Here is a 25,820-nt window from a genome sequence, read left to right on the forward strand (position 1 = left end):
CGCAATCTAATAGTTTCTGATAATACCCTACCTGGCAAGCGATTAGCCTTTTCGAATGCTTTACATAAAATGAAATTGTAAAGGGTCATTTAGTGTTGTATTTTTTTATTCTGTTACCCTTTTATCTTCACTTCGAAAGGGTCTTTATTTTAATTTCATTGTATATTTTGAGATTTGGTTTTTTTTTATAATCTTTTGGGCTTTTATCTATATTTATTATTATTATTATTATTATTATTATTATCTTTTATTATTATTATTATTATTATTATTATTATTATTATTATTATTATTATTATTATTATTATTATTATTATTATTATTATTATTATTATTATTATTATTCTGCACTGATGACGGTTGAGCGGAGATCTCAACCGAAATATTTGCATAAACTTTTTTTTCTGTTTTTTACTTATTGTCCTCATTTCTCTCTTCTTTGCTATTTTTTGTTCTGTTAGGGTTCATTTCCTAAAAACAGAAAACTGTGGGAGCTCCTATATCCAACATCACTTTGTAGTTTTATATTAACATTTTTCTATACACCTTATGTATTTTGACTTTTTTTTATTGAAAATGCAAAATGGGCTCTCATAAAAAGCTCTTAATGGTCTATTTTTAATATTTCTAATATTATCTTATCTTTCTATTAAGCGTTTTATTATTTAGACCTAAAAATGTTCTCGACCCAAATTCCCTTTAGTTTGAAAGGATCTTTCAAACTAACCATAGAGGAGAGAGTACTCCCTATTTATAATCCCACTCCTATTTCCCCTTATTCATAAGTATATTTCTCTTATCAAATCTTCTTCGACTGTTCCTTTAATGCGCTTTGAGACTACATTTTAATTGTCAGGATTACTTACTCATACAGTCAAAATGTATTGCAAATAATTCTCATGTAAAAGCAAAAGGCTCTTATTGACAGTGAAGATAAAGTAATAATAGTATTAAATAAGAAAAGCGAAAGTAAAACATAATAGAGACTTAATCCACAATATCACAGAGTTGCATGTCAGAGCATCTCAGCATGGGATTTGGAAAAGTAATGCCGTTCAACCCAACCCACCGTGATATTCTCCCCGCAGATGCCCAACCAAACAGAACAAGAGCTAAGAGCTCATATGGCACTTGTGACGAGAGATCGGATCGGGTCCTTTTATGTCAATCACGCATCTAGAACTTGTGATTATTCTCGAACTCGTCAAAGCACTAGAAATCCCCCCAACTCCCCCAAAGAGATCGGATCTGGTCCAGTTATGTCAATCACGTATCTAGAACTTGTGCTTATTCTTCCCATCAAGTTTCATTCCGATCTCTCCACTCTAAGCGTTTTCCAAGATTTCCAGTTTCCAAGATTTCCGTTTCCCCCTCCACCCCCCAATGTCCCCGGATCCGATCGAAATTGAAAATGGAGCATCTGAGACATGTAATATCGTTCTATATACTAAGTTACATTAAGATTCGATCACCCATTCATGAGATAAACATACCACAATTTTCACAATTTCCCCTCCCTCCAGCCCCCCCCCCAGATAGCCGAATCGTGGAAACGACTGTTATCTTGTGAATTTGTGCAGATCACTGACACACCTACCAATTTCCATCGTCCTAGCACGTCCAGAAGCACCGAACTCGCCAAAGCACTGGAAATCCCCCCCCAACTCCCCCAAAGAGAGCGGATCCGGTCTGGTTATGTCATTCGCGTATCTGGAACTTGTGCTTATTCTGCCCACCAAGTTTCATCCCGATATCTCCGCACTAAGCGTTTCCCCAAATTTCCAGTTTCCCCTTCGAACTCCCCCCAATGTCACCGGATCCAGATGGGATTCAAAATGAGAGCTCTGAGACACGAGGTTTTTTTAAATATCAAATTTCATTAAGATCGAGTCATCCATTTGTAAGTTAAAAATACCTTATTTTCTCTAATTTTTCCGAATTAACCGTTTTTCGGTTAATTACAATATACTGATATTGTAATGCATTTGTGTCATTTTTTATGTCTATATTTAGCATGTAATGTTGTTATGTTTATCTATGTCTATGTTTATCCATGTTTAACATGCAATCTTTTCCCATTTTTTTTTTTTTACGTCTATGTTTAACATGTAATGTTTTCGCAACTGTAAATTAGCCAAGAGCTGCGAAAGTTGTGGAATAAACCGTTCTCTCTCTTTCTCTCTCTAACTAAGTTGTGGTCTGAATTAGACATATATAACTCACTTGTACATTTAAGATGTTAATTTGGATTTTAACCTTCTATTTTTACGTTTTTGATTTTCCTTTTCCATTTGCACTGAAGACATCTTTTAACAACCATTTTATACCTATTTTATCTGAAGCCCCCTTTCACGAGTGGAACAAAATTTTTATTACCTAAATGACAAAAGATGAAGTGAAGTAAAAAAAAAACAAAAAAATGGAAATACTAAAACAACTTTTTTTTTTTATTTTTACCGACGATCCGTAAGAGACAATAGTAAGCTCCAGACAGTAAGTAGCTAACGCACTTTTTTTTTTTTTTTTTTTTTTTTTTTTTTTTTTTTTTTTTGTTTTTTTACTAAGCCGTGAAAGAAAATTTCAAAGAAAGAGAATACTCATACTTGACCGTAAGAAGCCATGCCCTGAATCATTGCACAATAAGCTTCGGGTGTTTTATTCTTCATTGAATGAAACAGTTTTTCAGCATATCCACTATCTCTGTAAAAGAAAAATATGCATGCATATAACCAACTCAACTTATCAAGCTAAGCTACTAGGTTATCTATCCTGCCAAATAACGACCGATTGGTAAAATCAAAATGTCAGCACGGCTATGTCAAGCTAAGTTCTGACAGGAATCGGACTTGAATCTGGTGGATGACAGATTTCACATCAGTCAGCAAAAAATAATGTCTTCGAACAGGCAAACATTCTGTTTTAGACCAGAAATGAAAATTTGTTGTTTTTTTGTGGTTACATAATTACATTGCGCAAAATAGAGCTACACAAGTCGAAGTGGCAAAGAAAACTTAAAATAATTACCCGACTGCATGAAACGTAGCCTAACATTGCATCACAGCTATCACTAGGCACAGTTTTTACCACCGCAGTACACCAGGGGAGAACAAAAAACAGCTAGTTTCCCTGTTGTAGAAATACTTAATTTTCCTATCCTTACCACGTATTTTGCCAACTGTCGGAAATTACACTCCCTACCCATGTCCTGCACCATAACATTCGTTTTATGAAATATCTCCAGGTATGTTATCCCGGTCAGACATTCTTCTGTTAGATGCCTTCTCAAATTTTTGGCAAACTGGGAAATCGGCTCTTCCCTTTCAGATGTACTGATCTCAAAAGTTACTAATACCTGTAATGGCTTCAGCAATGAGGTTTAGCGAGTGGAAGCTTTGTAATAAAAATCAAAAATATTTCACAGCTGAGAATTTGAAAAGTAATTCTATATAATATTTTGTCTTTTTGCTTAGATTCTAAGTTCCTTTTTTTACACAAATTGTCCTTAATAAAAAGCAGCTGAAGTCACCATGTACAAAATAACATTAAAATGATAAACACAGTAAGTTCCTATTTAAAATTACCGCCAGTTATTCCTTGATTTTTCACTGATGGATTGTGCTTTGAAATACCATAGTTGTTGAGCATCGTCCATGTCGAGAGGATCCTCGGAATTATGAAAACACAGCAGCTCTAATAGTGATTGTTCTGTAGCTGGATGTACATCTGAAATTTAAAGCATCAGTTTTGCTGTATCAATTCAAAAAGTATTACGTGGCATTTTTTTTTCATAAATCTAGATTTATTGCCACCCTCCTAAAATAAGCATAATGGATCAACTGACCCATTCGTTTTTTATTATTCTATTTGATTGCAAATATGCATAGCATTAAAAACCTCTAGAGCCATTAATGGTCCATAGGGCGTCAACAATTGTCGACGTTTAAGTTTCCAGGTCTCATTTTACAGGGACAGGCAGCAAGCCAGCCTCGTGTTTCCCAGCCTCGTGAAAACTGGGATCGAACCCTGGGTGAGCTTTTCTGCTAATCAAAGATTCTTGCACTACGCTACCACGGGATTTTAAATATTCTTCATATTTTTTTATGCTAGGTAGTTTCCAGACCTACGGAAACTCTTGTAAAATGCAACATTTGGCGTAAACTTTCCCTCTATGAGGCAAAGTTTACTTGCCTCGGAGGTATCTCAGAATTTGTTCGTTCGTATTCGTTTATTTAAATAGCTATCGTAGCACTCAAAAATAAAAGCTAAACTACGCTACTTTTACAATCACAAAATTACAATTAACACTTGTTAAATGCTCTTACGAAATATGGTACAAAGGAGTTTGCGAATCTGTTCGTACGGCACTTGACTGGTTCTAGTTTGTTGTAATGCCTAGTATGTCTGCTGATTGATGTGGATGGTGGAAGTATGGATCGGTGCTTCTCGTTTGTTAATAGTGATTTCCCAAATTTCATTATTAGCTCATGTCTTCGATCGAATAAGGTGGGCAAATTCAAGAGCTCAAGGGCACTTTCGTAGCTGCTGAAACTGGGTCCAAGTATTATTCTAGTAGCGCGTTTTTGGACATGTTCTAGTTCATCTGCCATGTAAGCTATGTTCTGAATTTGGGGACCCCAAACGGGACAGCAATACTCGAGGAAAGGCCTGATGTAGGTTGTATACGCCAGCAGGAGCTGACGATCAGAGAAGCCTAACCTGCGCATACTTGTTAAACTCTGGATTGAATAGTGACCCTTGTGCACAATATTGTCTACATGCAGCTTAAACGAGCAGTCACTTGTAAATGTTACGCCTAGGATTGTTGCAGAGGAAACAATTGGAAACAGAGCATCTGGGACAGTGATATATCGCTTGAGTGGATTAAATCGTAGAACTTTTGATTTCTGTTCATTCACTTGTAGACTATTCGACTTTCACTGGTTGATGAAGTCTGTGAACAAAGTCGGGTCAGACTGCTGCTTTGTTACTGCATTTTCGACTATACATTTGAGAAGTGCAGATAAGTCATCAACAAACTTGAAACGCTCTTCAAATTCTGCAAGGATAGGGTTGATAACGGCAAGAAATAAAAGAGCAGCTAATTTCGTTCCTTGGGGGCATCCACAGGTTAATTCTGACCACTCAGAGCAGGTATCTTCTGCAAACAAAGGGTAAACTGATTGCCGTCTCCCTTGTAAAAATTCTCTCACTAATAGTAGTATTTGTGTTTTAGCTCCCATTTCTTTCAGATTTGTTAATGCAGTCATGTGTTTGATAAGGTCGAATGCTTTTCGGTCTAAACATTCCAATGCTAAAACACAAATTTACCTTTTCTTATAGATTTTCATGTAACAAGAATGTCGAGCTCAAGAACTCAAAGTTTTTCATCGTTTTCAAAATGCAACATTTAATAAGTCTATAAAATTTAGCTCCTTAACAGGAATATTTCTAAAGATTAAATCGTGAGACAGAAATTGCCTTGTTTTTCTAAACAGATTTTCCTGAAACAAAAATATTGAGCTCAAGTACCCAAAATTTTTTGTTGTTTCCTTTTTTCACTTAGGTAGATTGTTTACTTTTGTGTTATTTCCTTTCCTCCAAGTAAACATTTTCGCAAATGAAGCGGCTGACATCAAAAACTCTTCTCGTGTAGAAAAATACTGAGCTTTTTGGCTCAAGAACTGTTGATTAAGCAAAATCATTGAGCGCAAGAGCTCAAAGACTAGATTCTGGCTTTGTAAATTCCTTTTAAAAAGAAGGATTTCACGTTTTGATTTGTGTTTTGTAGACATTCTGGACTTTCGTAAAACTTCCGCCGGGAAAAATAAATCTATTTCTTTTTAGTTATAATAGTACTATAATTTATTATAAATTAAATACAAAAAACAATTAATCAGCAGTACACCAATAGCTAAGCTTGCACGGGTGTATTGATAAAAAAGAATCGGCGAAACTAAAAAATTGTGAAGTAAAAATAATAATTTTGCCTAAAGAAATTTGGATCCAATAGCAATATTGAGCTAAAAAAATTAGTGTTTTTATGTTATTAATTTGAAAAATTTTCCGACAAAACAGATTTTTCAAAGAAAAGTAAAGATTCCATTGCGCCAAAAATGAGCAGAAATAAAGTCAAATAATCTTCCAAGCGTAAAACTACCAGAAATCGCTATCAATAAATAAATGAAATTCAAAACGAACAGAAATTACAATAAATAGCTGAGTCAAACTCAAAACGAGCAAAAGAATAGCATGAGTAGGGCTGATAACTCCCATTCATTCTCAAGACCAGAATATAAACCAGAATACAAACTTTAGTGAAAAAAATAAAAAAAACAAATGACCGTCGATTGTCAGTTTGATTGACATATACTGATATTTTCCTTAAAGTTTAGATAATGTTTTATTTAATAAAGTAAAAAAAAGTGGAAACATTTTAATACGTATTTTGTTTTCAATAAAGCGCAAATTATGTTCGGGTCTATGCTCATTTTGAGTTTGACTCAAATTACGATTAGCCATTGCTATGACATTGCTGATATGTCCTGTTGATAACCTGTATGTTCATATACTTCTTGAAATTTTCATTTCAACGCTCTTAGCCTTACAAGTAGTAGCAATAGGAGTAGTAGTAGTGAATGTAGCAGCAACAGTAGTATTAGTAGTAGCGTGCGCATATTGCCTTTTGGTGAGATGATCTTCCCTTTTAAGTATTCTCTGATAATCCCAACTTAATACCCAAACCAATTCTTGAGATACACTATTTTAAAAAGGTGCGCGCACATAGCGCCTTTTCATTTAGTTCAAATTTCCCCCCAATACTATAAAAGGAGTACTGTGGTAGTAGTAGCGGTGGTAGTTGTAGTAGTATTGGTAGCATGCAAATATTGCCTTTTTGGTCACCTCTCTTATCATTTCCTGAATTTTTCAAATTAATATACTCAGTTATTCCTGTGTTATACCTTTTGACAATCCGTATACGCATAACGTGTGTCGATTTAGTTCAACACTCCTTTAACATTCTATGAAAGGCTCATCTGAATGCACTTCGTCTTCTTGGAAAGTAAAGTTCAAACATGCATATCTTCCTCAGTAGCGTATACTATGTGTAAACAATGAACGAATTACCTAACTTACAGCTCTTGTCCTAAGGACTGTGGAAAGGCTGACATCCCCAAAGACATAATTACTAGACTTTTCAAAAATGCTGAAAAAAATAGCTCTCTTAAAATTTCGATCAGATGTGTTTTGGAAAATGATAGGCTTGAGGGGGGGGCTGATTACCCTTCATTCACTTTTGACTCTTAAAAGGGGCACTAAAAATTCCGACTCCCCATCAAATGAGTTCCATCTGATCCAAAGTTCAGACAACCACCCGTTGCATAAAAACCTTGTATCCTCCGGGGCATAACTGACAACCATTGTCCACGGGCTCTGGGGGATCAGGTCTACCTTAAAGACATTGTTATGTGATTGTTGGACTATCAGTGACAATTTGGTTGTCTCACAATTTCAGTTGAATGCGTTTTGGGAAAAGAGGATGTCACGGAGGAGGGATCATGTTTGACTCTTAAAAGTGAACTAGAACTATATACATTTCCAATCAAACAAGCCTCTTCTAAAGTTCAAACGACCACCCCTTTCATAAGAAACTTGTATGCCTTGGGGCATAACCTACAACCCTTATCCCCCCAGACTCTGGGGGATTTGTCAACCCCTAAGGCTTTGTTATATGATCTTTCGAATACTTTTGAACAAATGGCCATCTCAAAATTTCTATCGGATGCATCTGGATGCATACGACGTGAGAGGGGGGGGAGGGGGTATACCCCCAATCACTTTGACTCTTAAAAAAGGAACTAGAACATCTGATTTCCAATCCAATGAGTATCTCCGGAGTTTATACGACCACTCTTTCCACAAAAACCTTATATTCCCTCGGAGCATTTCTAACAACCCTTGCGCTGAGGGCTGTGGTGGAGTTCCTCAAAGACATAATGTCCAAACCTTTCAACTACGCTTAACAGAGGGGCTATCTCAAAATTTTTATTAGATGTGTTTTGAGAATTGATGGACTTGGGGGGGAGGGCTTTTTGCCCTCCAACCACTTTTGACTGTTACAAAATGGCACTAGCCTTCCAGTCTCCAATCAAATGAGCCTTTTCGCAGCTTCTACGACAACAAATGGCCAACTCAAAATTTCTATCAAATGCGTTTAGGGAAAATACTAGGTGGGGGGATCTGCGCCTCCTACGCCGCAATCTAATCGAAGCTTAATTCTTTGCTCAGCCCGTCAAGTTCAAATTCTGATAATTTCAAACTTCGGCAACGGCTCATGCAAACTGAATGGTTGAAACGATCTGATTCTGGCTGAGCATAAGTGATCCCTCATTGTACAATTGCCACGAACAGCACACGGCCAATCAATGTACACAACCCTGGTTTATACCCTGCCACAAAAAAGAGACCCCAGGATGTTCCATGAGGAAGGATAAGCAAGCAGGTAACATGAACTTTTAAGATAACTTTTGTGGTCATTACTTTCATTTTGAGGAATCTATCTCTTAGCAGGAGACTTTAGCTCGAACTTTTTTCTAAAATTTAATAAGAGACTTTGAGGGATGCTTGAAATGTTTTGGGACCCACCTTACTTTTCATTGATGCATTTGGACTTTCAAGACTCGCAGATTTGATTGTATCGCACACGGTTTTAGCTGAAGAATGTTTACTTCTGCATTGAACTATTTACGTTGAAGTTGAATATACAACCGAAATTTTCTCAAAATTTATAGTTTTCCCACAATTTTTCTTTTTTAGTTTGTCTTTCCATTAAATGTAGAAATTGGATTTTTCAAAAAGATGACTTTTGATTGCTTAGAAAATTGTTTTTACTGCAGTTTTGTATAATAAACTGATCAACGTAGTCATATCTGTTGCAGTGCTTATATTGCGCAAAATCTATGACAAAATAATTCAATTTTTGAATCAAGCATACATATTTGCATTGATACATATTCTTAAATTGTTGGGGGGGGGTGGAAATCTTCGCCTCCTACGTAGCAATCTAATCGAAGCTTAATTCTTTACTCACCCATGAAGTTCAAATTCCAATAATTTTTTCTTACGGTATCCTTTCAAACTTCGGTAACGGATCGTGCAAACAAAATAACCGAGTTATTTTAGGAAAAAATGCCTTCGCCAAAAATTAAACAAACAAATTAGTGCACAAAACATAGGATATTGATTATTAATGGCATTTCTGATTGTGCTTTCAAATTCAGAGCAAAAGATTCCATCAGATTCATCTGTCTTACTTTCTCAGGCAAAAAATAACTTCAATTTTTTTCCCTTATGCTATTAATATCATCGAAGTCCACGCGTCAACTTTTAAAACATGTATTTAGTGTGGTGCAAGCAACCAAATTGACTTTTTTTCAAGAATGAGTCAATGACAGACTGGTTAAAAACACAAAATTAGACATCGCGTATACAGCTTGTCGATAATTCTGCATTGACGGGATTTCTCTCAAATTAGTTCTAGATTTGACTTAAAGCAATCATTTTCAAATTTGGAAAACTCGTGTTCCCTGAAATTGGTAGAGCAAGAAGCCTTGCAGCCTTTATACAATATATCGATAAATTCAACACATGGATGGAATAAGGGCGTGATTGACAAGTTTGAGGTCCCAGACCATGACTGATCTTCCCAGTCATTTGAATCCTGAAACTACGACTACAAAGGATTTTTTCATTGAACCTCAAGAATAATTTTTGCTTGCAAGAACATTAAACCACCCAAAGTTGTGCTGACATTAAGAACACAGTTTGAGGATGAAATACAGTCAAAACCACGCATATTTACTAGAAACAAGGAGTTCGTTTAGCACAGTGAATGAGTCTAAAACTAGAAATCTAGATCCGGGTATCAGATTGGAGGGTATTACGGCAATTTTTAGGATCAGATGACGTTTTATGCATGATCGTGCACAGTCAATGTAATATTTCACAACGAACTGTTGAGATGCGCTAAATATATTTTCCACCAAGAAAGACACGGCCGATCAACGCAAGCAGCTACGCCTTATTATTACAGGGAAAGGATCAACACTGCCGCTAAGACACACGAAACATTTAAAGCAGTAAGTTGCATACAAGCTGTACAACCTCCTTACAGCCGAGATTTGTCACCCAAATATATTCGTCTCCTTGGATCATTCAAAAATCATAAAAAAAAAACAGATAATATGGTCGTAATGGCCTTATGATTATGCCTGAAGCGTAACGCATATTTGATCAAGAATAATAACAGCAAAGTATCAATAGCAATTTCAATAAATATCAAATCAATAAACAAACAAATTTTTCAAATGTGATTTTTCTTGCGGATAAACTTGGTTTAAACAATGACCCATCCGCTGATAATTATTTAAAAAAGTAAATATAGTTTTATCCAAAATCAGAGCAAATAACTGCTTACTTGAGCATCTTGTAAAAATCTTAGAATATTGTGCAATAGCTACGGTTGTGATGATAGGATGGGACTCCCACTTACCTTTCTGCATCTCGTCAAAAACGAACATTGGGCCAGTTGCTAGCACATATTACACAGATTTTATATATTTATACAGATATCATTCGCTTTTCCATATTGGAAGCAAAGACTTTACACAGGAATAAAAATCCAGGGAAGACCGTAAGCTACCATAAACAACTGCCAGGTACACAGGAGAAGGGGCACTGGTATCCCCCTCTCTATAAATTTAAACCTTTTATCACTATTTATGGGTTTTCCCGTAATTTTTACCGTTGTTTTGAAACTAACTCCTCACAAATGTAATCAGTGCGGTTGGTCAAGTTGGCTTCTAAAAAGGATACTTACTGATCATACCCTACATATCTCAGTATCATCTTACACTTGCTTATCAGACCTGCCTAGGCCAATTCTAAAATATGTGGATCGACACTTACCTATATTCTTAGTCTTCATCAGCTCAAACACATTGATTGCATTTGATACATCCTGTCTCTCAATAACTGTTCTAAGAATCTCATTTGAAACTTCGCTATTTTCATCATACTTAGGGGTTGGGGCGAAGGCCTACATCAAAAATCATAAAAAACTGAACACAACTAGAATAACCGTCATAAAGCAATTTAACATTGCTGGGCATTTGTCCTAAATCTAGCATAAAAAGGTAAGTTTATACCAAAAAGAAATATTTTAAATAAAAACATAAGCTGAAAACTGCTTAAAAGTCTTAAAGCAGAATTGCATGTTAAGGTAGACAAATGTCGGATTAAGAAAAATCCAAGTTTCAAAATACAGAGTAATAAAATAAAATAAGTGCATTCGCTACAATAGCTTTAAGTTAACATGAGTACAAGGTCGTATCCAAAGGGGGGAGGGGGTTACTGGATTTGAACCCCTCTACCCCCGAATTTTTTACCCGACTCGTAAAAACTTAACAAAAATGCATATAATAAATTTTCTTTTTAACCCCCCCCCCCCCTCCCCTGAAAAAAAATGCTGGATACACCCTTGCATGAGATTGTCAATATAGAAAAACGAACTGTATTCCGCAAGGATCTAGAAAAACACCAACAGCAAAATTCAGATGGCAAATATTTTTTCGGCGTCAACATAATTAGATACAAAGAAAACGCTAAGCAATAAAGTCAACAGTCAAAATGACAACAACGAAATAAGGCGTATAATAGTTGCACAAAAACTATTTTAAAAAAAAACAAGAGCACCAAGGTCGGAACGTGAATATTGGTTCAAATGTGTGCCGTTTTTTCACTATCATTGCCCATATTCTGCTGTTCCTTAGTTTAAAATCTTAAATTCATCTTTTTTAACATGATTAGATAACCTGGTCTTTAAAAATCTTTTATAAAAATAACTCCCTGCATAACTAGAAACTGATCTTGGGAGATAAATAATTTGATGTTAAATTTAATTTCATTTTTCCCTATTTACTCTGTCTTCCTTTGAGAACGATTATATTCAAATACAATGCGACTATTTTAAGATAAAATTTTTCTTTCTTTCTAGGATAACAAGATAGACAAAAATTAATGTTATGATGTATTCCACCACAATGAAAAACTTATATTTATTCACTCTGTATTAATATAGACATACTAGGTGAATACCATAAGCTTAAAGGGCAGCAGTTCCATAAACAAAACAAAATGTACTGTGATTTTAATTTGGACAGGATTCTATTAAAGTAAGGTTCCATTTAAGACCAATTTTGTACGTGGGCTTCCATCAACCATTATGAATAGGCACGTGTGTAGAGGGATGAACCCTCGGGCCAAGCCTCTTTCTAACAAATCTCGAGATTTGAAAAATGTTCTCATTTTTCTAATAATAATCCAGTTTTTTTTGCGATTTTGGTCTTTATCAAATTTGTCCAATCCATTAAAAAAATTCCCATAGACACGCCTAATTATAAATTTAACTTTCAAAAAAAAAATAAAATATGTCTGTCCTGTTAAGAACAGGGGTTAGTTACACCAATAGTAGCTCTAAGAAAATAACGTAGCTCAAAATTTGACCACCAAGTGGAGCCCAAGTTTTACCCTTTTTACGACCTGCAGTTTTTGTCTAACAAAATCGTTAATTGCTTAACGGTACCGTTTTTTCACTTGCCAAGCTTTTTTTTAAAAAACGACAGCGATTAATCCCACCCCCAACAGTCTATAGAAGTAAAAAAAAAACGCTGAGATATAATACCTCAATAAATGGATCTGCAAGTTTATGCTGAAAGAATTCTGCATGTTCTTGACGTATCCACTTTGCTGCTTTACGCCCAGCTTCTTTAGATAGGGCAAACTGTCGCTTTCCCATAACTGTTAATGGAATCAAATACGGGTCATCCTGAAATTTGTAATGTGCAGCTGTTTTGTCCCTCTTTACTGTCTTCGCAAGAGCCTATAAAATCCAATTTTGAATTATTCCTTTGAAATCAAACAGGGTCAGATATACTAATAAACAGAGTAGGTCATTGGGTACAGAGGCGCCATTTGGGCCAAATCTTGGGGTGGGCATGAACTCCATCCGCCCCCCCCCCCCGATTCACTTTGAGTAACGTAAGAAAAATCCGGGTTTTGGCAGCACATTGATCGAATATTCTAAGTAAAAATACATTTTCAGCACCTGTGTGCTGCTTGGAAATGTAATGTTACCAAATATGGAACTCAGCCACACTGACCTCTAAGATTAATTAAAACAATAAAGAATACAATCAACAAGGTTAAGTGATTAAACTGAAAGTGGAAAATTCAACCAGACTACAGGCTGGCATTCCTCAGCGAGAAACTTTCTTATTTAAGTAAACAATACGTTGGTGAAAGTAACCTTCATTGTTATGCTGAGGGTTGTAACCAAAATCTCAGTGTCCCTTCAGCAGAAATCTTCCAGATCAAATACATTTACAAAAAGGACAAACTTAACAAGATAAAAAAAAACATAACAACATTCAAGGTAACAAGGGGAACCGCCGAGCTTTCATCTTTCCGGGTTTTGGCAGCACATTGATCGAATATTCTAAGTAAAAATACATTTTCAGCACCTGTGTGCTGCTTGGAAATGTAATGTTACCAAATATGGAACTCAGCCACACTGACCTCTAAGATTAATTAAAACAATAAAGAATACAATCAACAAGGTTAAGTGATTAAACTGAAAGTGGAAAATTCAACCAGACTACAGGCTGGCATTCCTCAGCGAGAAACTTTCTTATTTAAGTAAACAATACGTTGGTGAAAGTAACCTTCATTGTTATGCTGAGGGTTGTAACCAAAATCTCAGTGTCCCTTCAGCAGAAATCTTCCAGATCAAATACATTTACAAAAAGGACAAACTTAACAAGATAAAAAAAAACATAACAACATTCAAGGTAACAAGGGGAACCGCCGAGCTTTCATCTTTGCAAAATGGTCAGCAAGCTGGTTGTAGTCCAAATTTTTTACTAAATCGTTCTCTGCAAATGTCAAAAGGAGGTGACTGAGACGATCATCTCCTTTTGTAGACTGCAGGTAATTTTTCACTATTTATAGGCTAGAAAACAAACGCTCATTGCTCGCTGTTGTCTCAGGAAGTGTGGCAGCAATACAAAGTACTTTAATTACTTCTGAGTAAGCCGCTGGTAATGCCTGAAGATGGTCGACAATGTCTAGGAAGTTTTTCGGCTTTTTCTCCTCCTTAAGCAAGAAACGCTTGGCAATACCAGCTTGAGATTCAAGAAGAATGCTGCCGATATCCAGCTCGCCGTAAAGAGAAGAGAAAAGCTTGAGCAGCTCCGTGTCCATAAACTTGGTTGAGCTTGGATCTAAGCCTTTGAGCGTACTCAGCACTGGCAAGTTATCTGTGAACCTTCTGTCAAATTCTGCTAGTAGACGGTCAAAAGTTTTGAAGTATTCTTGCTTCATTTCATCCGCCAAAGTAGTGGTCCAATTTCCAGATTCGATGAAATTCTTTCCTAGCGTCAAAGTTGTCACAAATTGTTTCCAATGCTTGGTGGTCTTTTGAATTCTTCAAGGTTGTCCTTTCTTATCAAGAGAGGAGGGTCTAGTTGCGGGTCCATTCACAGCAGGTACTTCAATTTCAAGTTATGTTGCAAACTCTTTAGCCTTCTTGAAAAGTGATACAAATGAAGCATCTGAATGCAGGTCGGTGAGTTTGCTTCTTGTGGCCTGAATCAGGGTGCGTGATCAAGAAATAACCAAGTCGACAGCAACGGCATGGAGCTGCTGAGACAGCGATTTCGTTGCTTGTGTAATTGCTTCTATGTAGTGCAATTGGACGATAACAAGGAACAATTCCATCAAGGAATGATAGGCCAGGAACTGACCTATTTTAGTCTATCAACTTAGAGGAATTACTGCAAAATATTCAGAATTTATAATATTAATATAATCATCTAGGAAACGGGCATTTGACAGAAATTGAGAAATAGATTATGTATCTAACCTGCTTTCAAAGTTTACAACGGTTAATAGCAAATAGCGTTATTTAAATGGCCGGCAAAGGGACCTTTTTGGTGGAAGCTTGGGCCCCCTGGAAAATCTGGGGTGGGCATTATCCCACCCCTGCCCCCCCCCCCGCAAATGGCGCCTCTGATTGGGTAATACATACATGAGGGTCATTTGTCACACAGCGTACCAGCATACTGAATGTCTTTGTTTCAAGATTATACTGGAGATTTGATTATGTCATAAATAACCCTGGTCTACACTCGATTAGTGGGTGGATATTTTGTTAGCTTTAGGCAGTTTGTTGATGATACCGGGCAATCACGAGATGATACCCACTCCTTTAAATAAATGTCAGTTCTGGTATAAAAAAAAAAGTCAATTCATTGTTGTTTTTTTTCTGCATTAGCTAAATTGTTTAACTTATTATTTAATTATTCCAAAAAACCGGTTTCTCGTAAACCCAAAAAGTATTTTTTAGGTAAATGACCCTTTCATTAATGGGTTTCCAGTTAAATCTATAGGATGCGTGTCCAGATTCCCACCTTCTTCTCTTCCCCACTTATAAGGGCTGAAAGATTTTATGAAAATAGGCCCCAATTAAAAAGCAAATCCAAATTTAACCGGAATTGGGCTCAAATCCTTGGAACTACCTTGCCAAGTCCTACAGATTAAGAAGTAGAATCCAAGCCAGGCTATATTTATTTTTTTTTTCAAAAATAATTAATGACTTTCATGCTTATCAAACAGGAAAGAGTGGAGGTAGGAGCCTTAAAACATCTGCCCAATCATACTCTTGACTGCTGATCAAATCCTGAAGGCTCAATTTCCCAAGAAAAAATACAAAAGTTCTAAATTTCATGAAGTTCTTGTTCTAGAATGAGGGAAGACGCAGAGATATGAACTTGAAAACACCTTTCCATGCCCTATTTTGGGCCTTAGCTTAATTTCTAAAGCTATTCACCTAGCTCAACAGCATCATGAGTTAGCAAAAAGCTCCTATTATGCATTTAACTATTCGAAAACGTTATCTCCGCATATATTATTGTACCCATAATAAAGAAAAGTTCACTTTTTCGAAAGTGAATTAAAGAACAATGAAGATTCTCTAGTTGATTTTTATCTGCGGGTCGAATGTACTGAGGTATTTATATATAGTTATTAACGGATTCGCGCATTCAACCTGCTGTATATATTTTCAACTACAATCTAAATTGCTTCCACCCAAGAGACTACTCACTGTATGTCTCCAACCAATAATAAATCGAGAAAAAAAAACTAACAACTGTTCATAATTTGCCCTTTAATCAAGTTATATTTGAACCATCAGTATATTCAAGTCAATGATTAGGATATACCAAGATCCAGAAAAATTATACAAACCCATTACTGAATTTACTCTATAGCCCACATCAAGTAAAATCATGCTTAGAGCTAGACGTCACCAAAACATAGAGCACAGGTCACATGTAAATAGCTCATTCAAACGCAAAACAATCATGTGAAAACAGCCAATTAGGTAAAATTTTGGTTTCATGTAAACTAAACTTTCTATGGGAATGGAATTACATTGTTTGTTTTTTACTGGAACAAATCCAATACATTCTGTGACAGGATTTCTCATATTTTGTCAATTGATGCAATGCAACTAATAAAAATTTATTTCTAATCTGTCAAACAATACAAAAGTACACGGAGACGGAATACAATATAGAGAAAACGACAAAAAAAAAAACAGGGTTAAGAAAAAAAGACATTGCAACATTTATCAAAACAATCAATAAAGACCACTTATTAAACACTGAACAACTGTTACATACCAACAACTTTAAACATCATTGTATAAGAAGGGGATGCCATGGATAAAAAGTAATTTTGTGGTTATTTGTCAGAATACGTTTTGACGGAGCTATCGCTGGGTTGGCTATTTTTTATTTTCAAAATAATGCTGAATTTCAGGTCCAAGCGGGTAAAAGAAGTAAATATTTTGCAAATTTGAAGTATACTGAACAGACTTTACGTTTACCTCTTTGTGAAAAAAATCTTCCAAAATGGTGCTGTGTATAGAAAATGTGGTAGAGCTTTGAATTATACAGTTTAGCAAGGATTGTTCGGTTGAAACGTATTTTATTTTGAACAACTGAAGCATAAGACGTGCCACACTTTTTTTTTAGGTGGGACATCATTAGCAAATGGGTTTGCTTTAGGGATGGTCCAATAGGAAGACCAAGATAAACAAGTTGTTCAACTGGCTTTACTAAAGAGTGTCCCAGCTGGACTGATGGAATGAGGCCAGATTTTTTCACAGTTACTGAGATGCAACATATCATGTATCTCAAAAAGAACCTTGAAAAATAGACATGATGTGTTTCACAATAAAAGAACTTTTAATACCTTTCCACTTAAATGCAATTCCATTTCTTTTCAAAGCAAATACATTATATTTTAATAGTTTAACTAAGAAAATATGCGGCCAAAGTCAAAAATTCTTAGTGCAATATAGTTCCAACCGCAATAGATGCGATAGGTGCACACATAGAATGTTATGGAGAGAAAAGAATGACAAGCTTACAAAACCTTTTGTGGGGTTGGGAGATTAAGGCTTTAAAAAATTGGTTTTTACAGAAATTTTGGCATATTTTTCTGAATATTGTGCTTTCACTATAATTTTAGGCTTTCAGAACAAGGTGCATATAAAATTTACTATTGTCCTCTGTGGCACTAACAAATTATGTTCAACATTAAGAAAATTATAATTTATGAAAGTAAATCACACATTATAAGGTCAGTAATTATCAACTAGTGACAATTACCAATCAATATCAATCAATGAAATCTACAACTGTTCTGCTGTATCCCATTCATTTTGTCTCAAATATTTAATCCTTATGAAACTATTTAATTTGAGGCTCAGACACAATGGCTCCATTTTCTGGCCAATCGATTTTCTAAAATCTTACTTTCTGATCATACATCATTCTTCTCACTTTTTCACTTTTTGCTTAACCAAAGAGCTAAGATCTTAGAGCTCGCTGATGGGTGAACAGATGAATTGGATGACATTCTCGCCAAAGTCATTATACCACATGGCAGAGCAGAATGAGCTTTGATTTTCTAAAAAATAACCTGAGCAGTAAGATCAGAATCCTTTACTTGCTTTAAAAATTATTTTTTGCCAAATGATGCAAAACATAGAATATCGATTAGAGTCTATTTAATCTATTTAACCTATTTTGCTGAGTGATATAACTTTTTTATATTCTTCCTTTTTTGTTTTTGATTTAGTACTTCAATGATTTTTAAGTCATCCCTCCTTTACAGGCTTAAGAGCCTTTGGGGGATTAGCACCATATATTCATTGTAGTTCATGTCTACTAATTAATGAATAAATCTTACATTAGCAGAATGATTAACACAAAAATATAAATAACATCAGACATCCAGTTTATCTCAAAGTTTTGGTTATTGATTCCTCTATGGTCAAGCATTCATCAGCATATGCTGGATTTCCGAAAACAGGGCAAAATATCCAAATATTCGACTCCAAATTGTATTAGGCCTACTAATTAAAATCTTTGTATGGTCTACCTCAACCCCTATTGAGTTAACCATGGGGATATAGATATAGAAAGAAATGCACATGACAGACATATGCAAAGTAAATTATTTTAGATATAATGTCTTTTATACATCTAAAACATGATTCTTTAGATTTCAAAAGAAATAAAAAGTGTAAGATTTTTACCTTTAATATATCTGTTGGTCCTCTTTCTATTCTTGTTGGTATTTGTATCATTTTTGAATCATCAATAGATGAAGAGGCAGCATTCCCTTCGGTTACTGGACTAAAAGAATACAAAGTAAAATTATTTATGCTTTTCTGACAACCCTTGATCTAAAGGTGGCTTCTGACTTTAACCTGTACATCAAGTTTATCATAAGCAATTAAAGAAAATTAAAGCTCTAGCTCTTAACCATGGTGCTAATATGAATCAAAATCTACTAACTTGATAGACAGCGTAGTCTCACGTACTTGAATTAAAAAATATAAAGATACTACTGACAATTGCTTAATAAGCACTATTTTGCTGCAGTTTTGATTCACCAAGATCAAAGGCCACTTGGTATAAAAAACCTTGCATTATGGGAAGCCAAAGGACTTTTAGAGGTTTTGCAAGTTATTTTGCGAGAGGTTTTGCGAGTTTTAGAGGTTTGCTTCCAAATATAATAGTCATTTGCCAACCATGACAATTCTATTCAAGTCCCCTTCCTCAAAATAGGACCACCTATTGGCCTAAAAAAAAATTTGCTGATAGGCCAAGGATAAAATACTGAGTAGCAAGACAGCTAAATCAGTAGTACCAAATCCAAAGAAAATCTGCAAGACCAGGTGTACAGAGAAGTACAAAGTTATCAAACATAACCAATGCTTTACCAAAGGTAAACATAACCAAAGGCAACAAGGGGACAAAATATTCAGCTTACCAACTGCATACTGGCATAACAAGACCCATTTTATAATTACTATGAAGATTATTCCATAATACGCTAGTCTGTAATTTTGGGGCCAGTACAAAATGCTCTATAGGCCAAAAATATGGACATGATTAGCACAAAAGGAACACCTTAAGAGTCGTTGATTCTATTCTAATGATTGTCAAAATGTCAATGAAACAGTTAATGAAATTCTGAAAGAATCCAATCAGGCTGCTTATGTCTTATCAGTCCCAAGATAAACAGAGAAACAATGTCATAGAGGGTATTGGCCAGCAAATATTGAAAAAGATCACTGGAAAAAGTGGAATAAAATATTTTATTGACAATCAGCACTCAGAAGCTAACAAAAATAGCTGAATTTGCATTTGAAGTTAACAACAAATTTGTATTGAATCAAAAAAATAATACAAGACTAAATCATTAAAAATGAGAAATCCTTATATCACTCCAAGCTGCAATTTAAGGTAAAGGTAATTTAAGGTAATAAATATTAATAACTAAAAAAAATGTAAAAGAAACAAAATTAAAAAATACAGCTCAAAACTTGAAACACACAAAAAAAATGGAGACAAAGAAGCATCACAAATGGACAGAAAACAAAAATGGCAATAGAAGAGGGGGAATAATTATTCAACAATGCATCATCTACTAAAAAGAGACAACAGAGCTGTTTTTGTTCAACATGTATCCAAAATTATTATGGTGCTCAATAACAAGGGGATGAAAATTTTATGTAACAATACAGAGTGAAGAATAAGTTGGGATTATTGTAAAGGCTGAGCAGGGGAGTTGGCAACTATTGGGGAAGTGAAATGAGGTAAAAATGTCTTTGTAGGTATTGGAAATAGTGGACTTGGTAAAACATAAGCAAATTCTACCCCTCACCTCTCTTTTTTCAAGGTGGTAATGCATGCAGCTTTAATGAGGAAGGAGCATGGGATTTTACTCTCTTTGTAAATAAAGCTGAGCAAACACTTTTAGACCAACTCAGTTATGTTTCTAAGGACACTTTAAAGTTGTGAATGCCAGGCCAGACATGCAATTTCAAATATTAGCCAGGCCTGTGATAAATAAACATGGAGGGAATGTATCTTCAGGCAACAAGATTTATTTAGAATTTTAAGCAAGGACAGTAGGCTAATGGGTTTGCTTGTTTGATAATATTTGAAACATATATGTCCTACTTAAAATTGATAGAGATGGTTTCACAAAGAGTTTAACTCATCTCAGTAATATTTAGATTTGGAAAGAGTCTAGAAAATGGGGGCAGATTTTGAAAAGTTTACTGTCATTGCAAATTGTTTAGTGATATTTGCTTTCATGATATCATTTCATTGATATCATGTGCTGACCTACAAATTTTTCTGTTGTGTTTTACAGGCATGAATTTATCTTAGCCTACATTGCTTATGCAGATGATATATTACTAATTAGCCATTCAAAGTTTAGCCCAATTAAGGTAACCCAGTTTGTTTCTAAGCTCTTTGCAAATATAAAACAGTATTAGACTTAATGCTAGAAAGGGTGAATATTTAGTTTTTAATGTCAAACAACAAACAGTGGTCTGAATTGTGGTTTCTTTGTAGTCAAACTAGTTCTAGCATTGCATTGCCTTGGTATTAGTATTTGGTCTTCTGAATCAGTTATCTATTCTGGTGCATTTTTGTCTGTTAAGAATAAACTTGAAGTTAGTCAAGCTGAAATTGTCCTGAAGGTGGCCATTATTCTCTTATTGCTTATATAACTTCAGCTTGCTTCTCTATCATAGAATTTTAAGTTCTGACAAATAGGCCTAAGCTAGCTTGAAACATACAGGATGAGGGCAAAATTCTAGTTGATTGATATCTTGGAAGGGGGTTACGTTAGGAAAAATGAAACTTTCAGGGATGGCTTTCAGGTATTTTGAAGTACCCACCTCTACTCCTTCTCTCTCTAGAGGGCCCAGAAATTTGCCTTCATAACAGGTCTATACCTATTGAAATTTGACAAAACAACCTTTCACCTTAATTTTCAGTTACCAGTTGCTATTTCTCTGCCTTTAGCTCTGAAAATGCAATTCCTGTTATTTGAGTAAAAATTTGAGCCATATCAATGGTTTTTTTTTCAAATTTAGGATATGTATTTGCATATCTTTAAAACCTTATAAATTGGGATTGAACAAAGTTGTGAAGCTGAAAAAAATTTTGTTGTACTTTATTCAAGCAGAAGATCTATTTTGCAAGGTTTCACTTTTAGAACATGCATATTTTCAAATTTCAGGGCCCTCTAGAGGTAGAAGGAGTGGAGGTGGGTACTTCAAAATATCTTCCCAGCACATGCTTTAGCCTTTAGACTCATCCCTGAAAGTTTCATTTTCCTAACCTAACCCCTTTCCGAGATAGCCAAAAGTCAATCAACTAGAATTTTACCCAGGATGAGTTCTTTCTATTTCTATGAAATGAAACCAGAAGCAATATTATAACATTAATATAAAATACTGTACGAATATGTCAACCTTCTGTTTGCTTTATAGCAGCTAAGCTGTCTTAAGACTGTGAAGGATTTTCTTTGCATTTTGTAAATCCAGTTCCAAAAATTATAGGGAGGTATATGGACTATCTTCAAGTCCAAGATGAAGACCGGGTTTTCGAATTTTGAAAATTTCGCCCTACCTTTCACATTTTCACGTCAATTCCCTCTGAAGATTTTTCGAAAAAGATCATGGGACTTTTCAGAAATTTTATATAAAGACAATTCAATATATCCCAATAACATATTCCAACCTCAGGAGAAAAATATGACAATTACAGATAAAGGCAGACATTATCAAGAATTGGTACAAATTCTGAAGAGGGCAGGTGTGTTTTAAAATCACGGAGGAGGAGAAGTGGATTTGACGAAGAAGATAGGTGAAATCAGTTCAGAATTGAGCTCCAATACCTCCATTAACTTCAAGAAGAAACAAGTTTTCCTAGTCACTTCGAATAAAAAGTAAAGGCCTTCAACTATCCATTGAAAAAATACTTTCCATGCAAGAAAATTGGAACCTACCTCCGAAACAGGGAATTTTGAAAATTGGGGATATTTCTTTTTTTAAGTATTTAATTTGAGTTCTTTTTTCGTCCGAATCTGATGCATACATTCCTATTGATATGCTGCTGGACTGTATCCAAAATTTTTATTCGGAGGTGGGGGATTAAAAAAAGCACTTAAGAACTCATCAGAAATCTGTTTACACGCATTTTCGTTACGTTTTTACAGGTATTGTAAAAAACAAAAATGGTTATTTTTTATTCACAGATTACGGATCTTAATTAATTTAGCAACACAAGCCGTTTTAGCAACTAAAGTTCGTCATTTTCGGTATGCCGTTTTATTAAAATACCAACATCTCGAAATTGAAATTTGTAACTTGGTTTTATTTTTATTATTGTTTCTTTTTAACCTTTTCCAATACATTTGAGTTTTGCATAAAAGCCGACAATAGAAATCAAAAGTGCCAACTTGTAACGAACCAACATATTCAGTGCTCGGTTTCTATTTTACTCTAAGAATTCTCATAGTCTGTATTATGCTTAGAAGCTCAAGTCACCCTAGTTCCATCAAAAAGAGAAATGGGCCAAGAATACAATATATGACATTTTGGAATAATAGTCTGTATGAGGGCATGGGACAGTAAGAATATTGAACTTTCAAGGACTAAAAGTTTCAATATTGAATACCAGAAAGAGCTCAATATTTTATTCTGTATCTTCTGTATTAAAGTCAGTTGAAGAACTTTCTTATAGGTTGGAATTCATGATTTTGGGCTTAAAGTTTGTATTTTATTGTTGCTTCTAAGTGAAGTTACATTTATACAAAATTATAAGGCCAATCAGCGATTTAGTAAAAGTAGGAATATGTTTTCCTTAGGTGCTACTTGCTTTATTATCACATGAAAGAAAAGGCTACAGTAAAACAGTTATAATTGTTTCTTTCAATAATTCCATCGAGAGAAAGGAACTGGGACAAAAAACGCATCCAAAGGTAACAAAAAAGGTACATAGAAGGGTCGCGAAACTACCAAAGATCTTTCAAGTAAACCACCAAGTTCCACGAATGCTAGATTTGAGAGCTATCTCGAAGAGAAAGCTGTCACACATCAAGGCAGGGGGGAAAACGAAAGGCATAATTAAAACATAACTGTACCCGTTTTTAATCTTTTGTATCCATTTGTTAATATATTATATCTGAATTTCTTTAAAAGTTTTACTCAGTTTGTACTCACACCTTACAGGTCAGTTTTACCGTGAGTCGCATGTCTGGTATTTAAAACACTTGAACCGGTTTTGACGAAACTGACTAGTTGACCAACTGTTAAATCCCAATTGACGTAACAGTATTTTGGTAATTAATTGTGCCGAAACTGTTTGATATTTGGTTTGGAAATTCTCACCATCCCTTTATAATGGGATACTTTTCGGCATGCAATTTTTTCGAGTTTTTTACTTCAACCATTTCTGTTCTTCAGGGTTGCAAACATTCAACCACGTTTTTCTCGAAATTTTATGCTCTTCACTTACGCCAGTTCCACTTCCAGGTGACAAAATACTATGCGTAAACAATGGGTAAATTTTATAACTTAAAGACCTCTCCCCAGGGATAGCGGGGGCTTATGTTATTTCCAAAGGCATGGTCATTGGGCTTTTCAACTATTTTGAACAAATTAGCTATCTCAAATTTTGATCGGGCGATTTTTGGAATTTTGGACGATTTTGGGGGGCATGGGAGGGGGACTAGTTGCCCTTAACTCTTTTTGGTCACTTAAAATGGGCACTAGAGTTTTTAGTTTCCATTAGAATGAGCCTTCTCGCAACATTTTAGCACCACCGGGTCGATATGGTCACCCCTGAAAAAGAAAACAACAAACAAACAAATAAACACCCATCCGTAATTTTACTTCTGGCAAAAAATACAAATTTCTCATTCATGCAGATAGCAGTTAGAAACCTCTACAGTAGGGTTATCTAATGCGCTGAATCTGACGGTGGGATTTTGATTAAGATTATTTGACTTTTAGGCCATGTTTCCCCTCTTATTCTAAAAAAGGCAAAGTTTCTCAGACTTGTAGCCTTTGTGGGTATCACTAAACTTAATGAAATTTATATATTTGGAATCGGCATAATAAGCTTTTTTTTTTATATATTCGTTGTTATTAAAATTCTGTTTTTTAGAGTTTCGGTTGTTATTAAGCTGTGTCGCTTCTTTCTTACAGTTCGTTACCATGAACTGTTTGATTATGGGACAATGTGGTTTAAGGAAATATCCTTTATGCTTTCGTTAAGTAATAATAGCAGCGTTATTTTAAATCTAGGCTTCAACAATCCATTTCTAGAACATCTCGTGGCAGGCGGATGATTTGGTGTTTGCAGCATCAACAAGACAGTTTATAAACTCAAAAACAGTAAAAGAAGACTAGAAGAGATTATCGTGAAACACAGTTTGTTGTATAGTTCAAAGTTACTTTCGAATGGAATATACCTGTTGATGATGTACAATCTGGAGTTGAAGAAGTTTTGTCTCAACTGTGATGGGGACAATTCCCCGAATTGCCCCTTTGCTGTGTTGACTGATTCTATTATAAGAGCCTCTGCTATTGACAATTCTATGAGATTCTCATGAGTTACGGTTTGGTTTATTGGAACTTGTCTCAAATTTTTCCATCAACTTTGATTTTTATAATAGGCTTTGAGATTAAACTCATATTTTGGAACTTAGAAATCTTTTGGTGACTGATAGAAATTACAATTTATAGAGTTTTGTCAACTGTGATATATTTTATTTTTGAAAAACGTGAAATAATTCCCAATTGTATTTAATATAACGTATCTACTTGTTTTTAAAGTAGATGGCGAAAAAGAATCAAATGAAAATAAATATTTTCCCAGACTCTTCAGCGCAGACTCCCACAAAGCGATTCAACTGTGAAAAAAAAATTCTGAGGTGCGGTTTTATGTGGTGTGGTTAATTACAATTAAGATGTTTAATAACTCATGTGAATTATGGTGAAAAGCGTGTAACCACAAAACAGCCAATCATAATTCGTTAACCTCTGATCTTGATTTGTGTGTAATTGCTCTTGATTGGGATACAAAAATAGATTTTGGATATTTATAACAGTAGCTAGATAACCTAGGAACTATGGGTAGGTTTATTATTTATACAAATTTTTCGAGGTCTAGAACCACGGCACAAAAATTGAAGTTCTCTTGGTAGGCAAATTAAAAAAAATATGATACCCCCCCCAGAAAGATTTCAGCTAGGCTTATATAAATAGCCCTTGCCTAGGCTACTTCTAAAATCAAGCTTAGCCTATTCGTTTTCTC

The 25,820-nt window shown here is 35.0% G+C and overlaps 2 protein-coding genes across 6 annotated transcripts in view; one reads left to right on the top strand and one right to left on the bottom strand.

Annotated features, from left to right (window-relative positions):
* The window catches only part of LOC136030153 (small ribosomal subunit protein mS39-like), a 136,211-nt gene extending 114,081 nt beyond the window's left edge, over positions 1 to 22,130 (bottom strand). For all 3 annotated transcript variants that reach the window (XM_065708859.1, XM_065708860.1, XM_065708861.1), the window contains exons 1-6: positions 21,971 to 22,130; positions 18,725 to 18,824; positions 12,740 to 12,937; positions 10,966 to 11,095; positions 3,582 to 3,723; positions 2,604 to 2,700 (exon numbers count right to left, since the gene is read on the bottom strand). In XM_065708859.1, coding sequence (XP_065564931.1) covers positions 2,604 to 2,700; positions 3,582 to 3,723; positions 10,966 to 11,095; positions 12,740 to 12,937; positions 18,725 to 18,824; positions 21,971 to 22,029 — 726 coding nt within the window. In that variant the 5' untranslated portion in view covers positions 22,030 to 22,130. The remainder of the gene's footprint in view (positions 1 to 2,603; positions 2,701 to 3,581; positions 3,724 to 10,965; positions 11,096 to 12,739; positions 12,938 to 18,724; positions 18,825 to 21,970) is intronic.
* Positions 22,131 to 25,413: 3,283 nt separating this feature from the next.
* LOC136030154 (actin-binding LIM protein 2-like) overlaps positions 25,414 to 25,820 on the top strand; it is a 123,972-nt gene continuing 123,565 nt past the window's right edge. For all 3 annotated transcript variants that reach the window (XM_065708868.1, XM_065708870.1, XM_065708871.1), the window contains exon 1: positions 25,414 to 25,639. In XM_065708868.1, the coding sequence (XP_065564940.1) occupies positions 25,636 to 25,639 (4 nt within the window). In that variant the 5' untranslated portion in view covers positions 25,414 to 25,635. The remainder of the gene's footprint in view (positions 25,640 to 25,820) is intronic.

The sequence above is a fragment of the Artemia franciscana genome, chromosome 8 (genome assembly GCF_032884065.1).
Source record: "Artemia franciscana chromosome 8, ASM3288406v1, whole genome shotgun sequence".
Lineage (NCBI taxonomy): Eukaryota > Metazoa > Arthropoda > Branchiopoda > Anostraca > Artemiidae > Artemia > Artemia franciscana.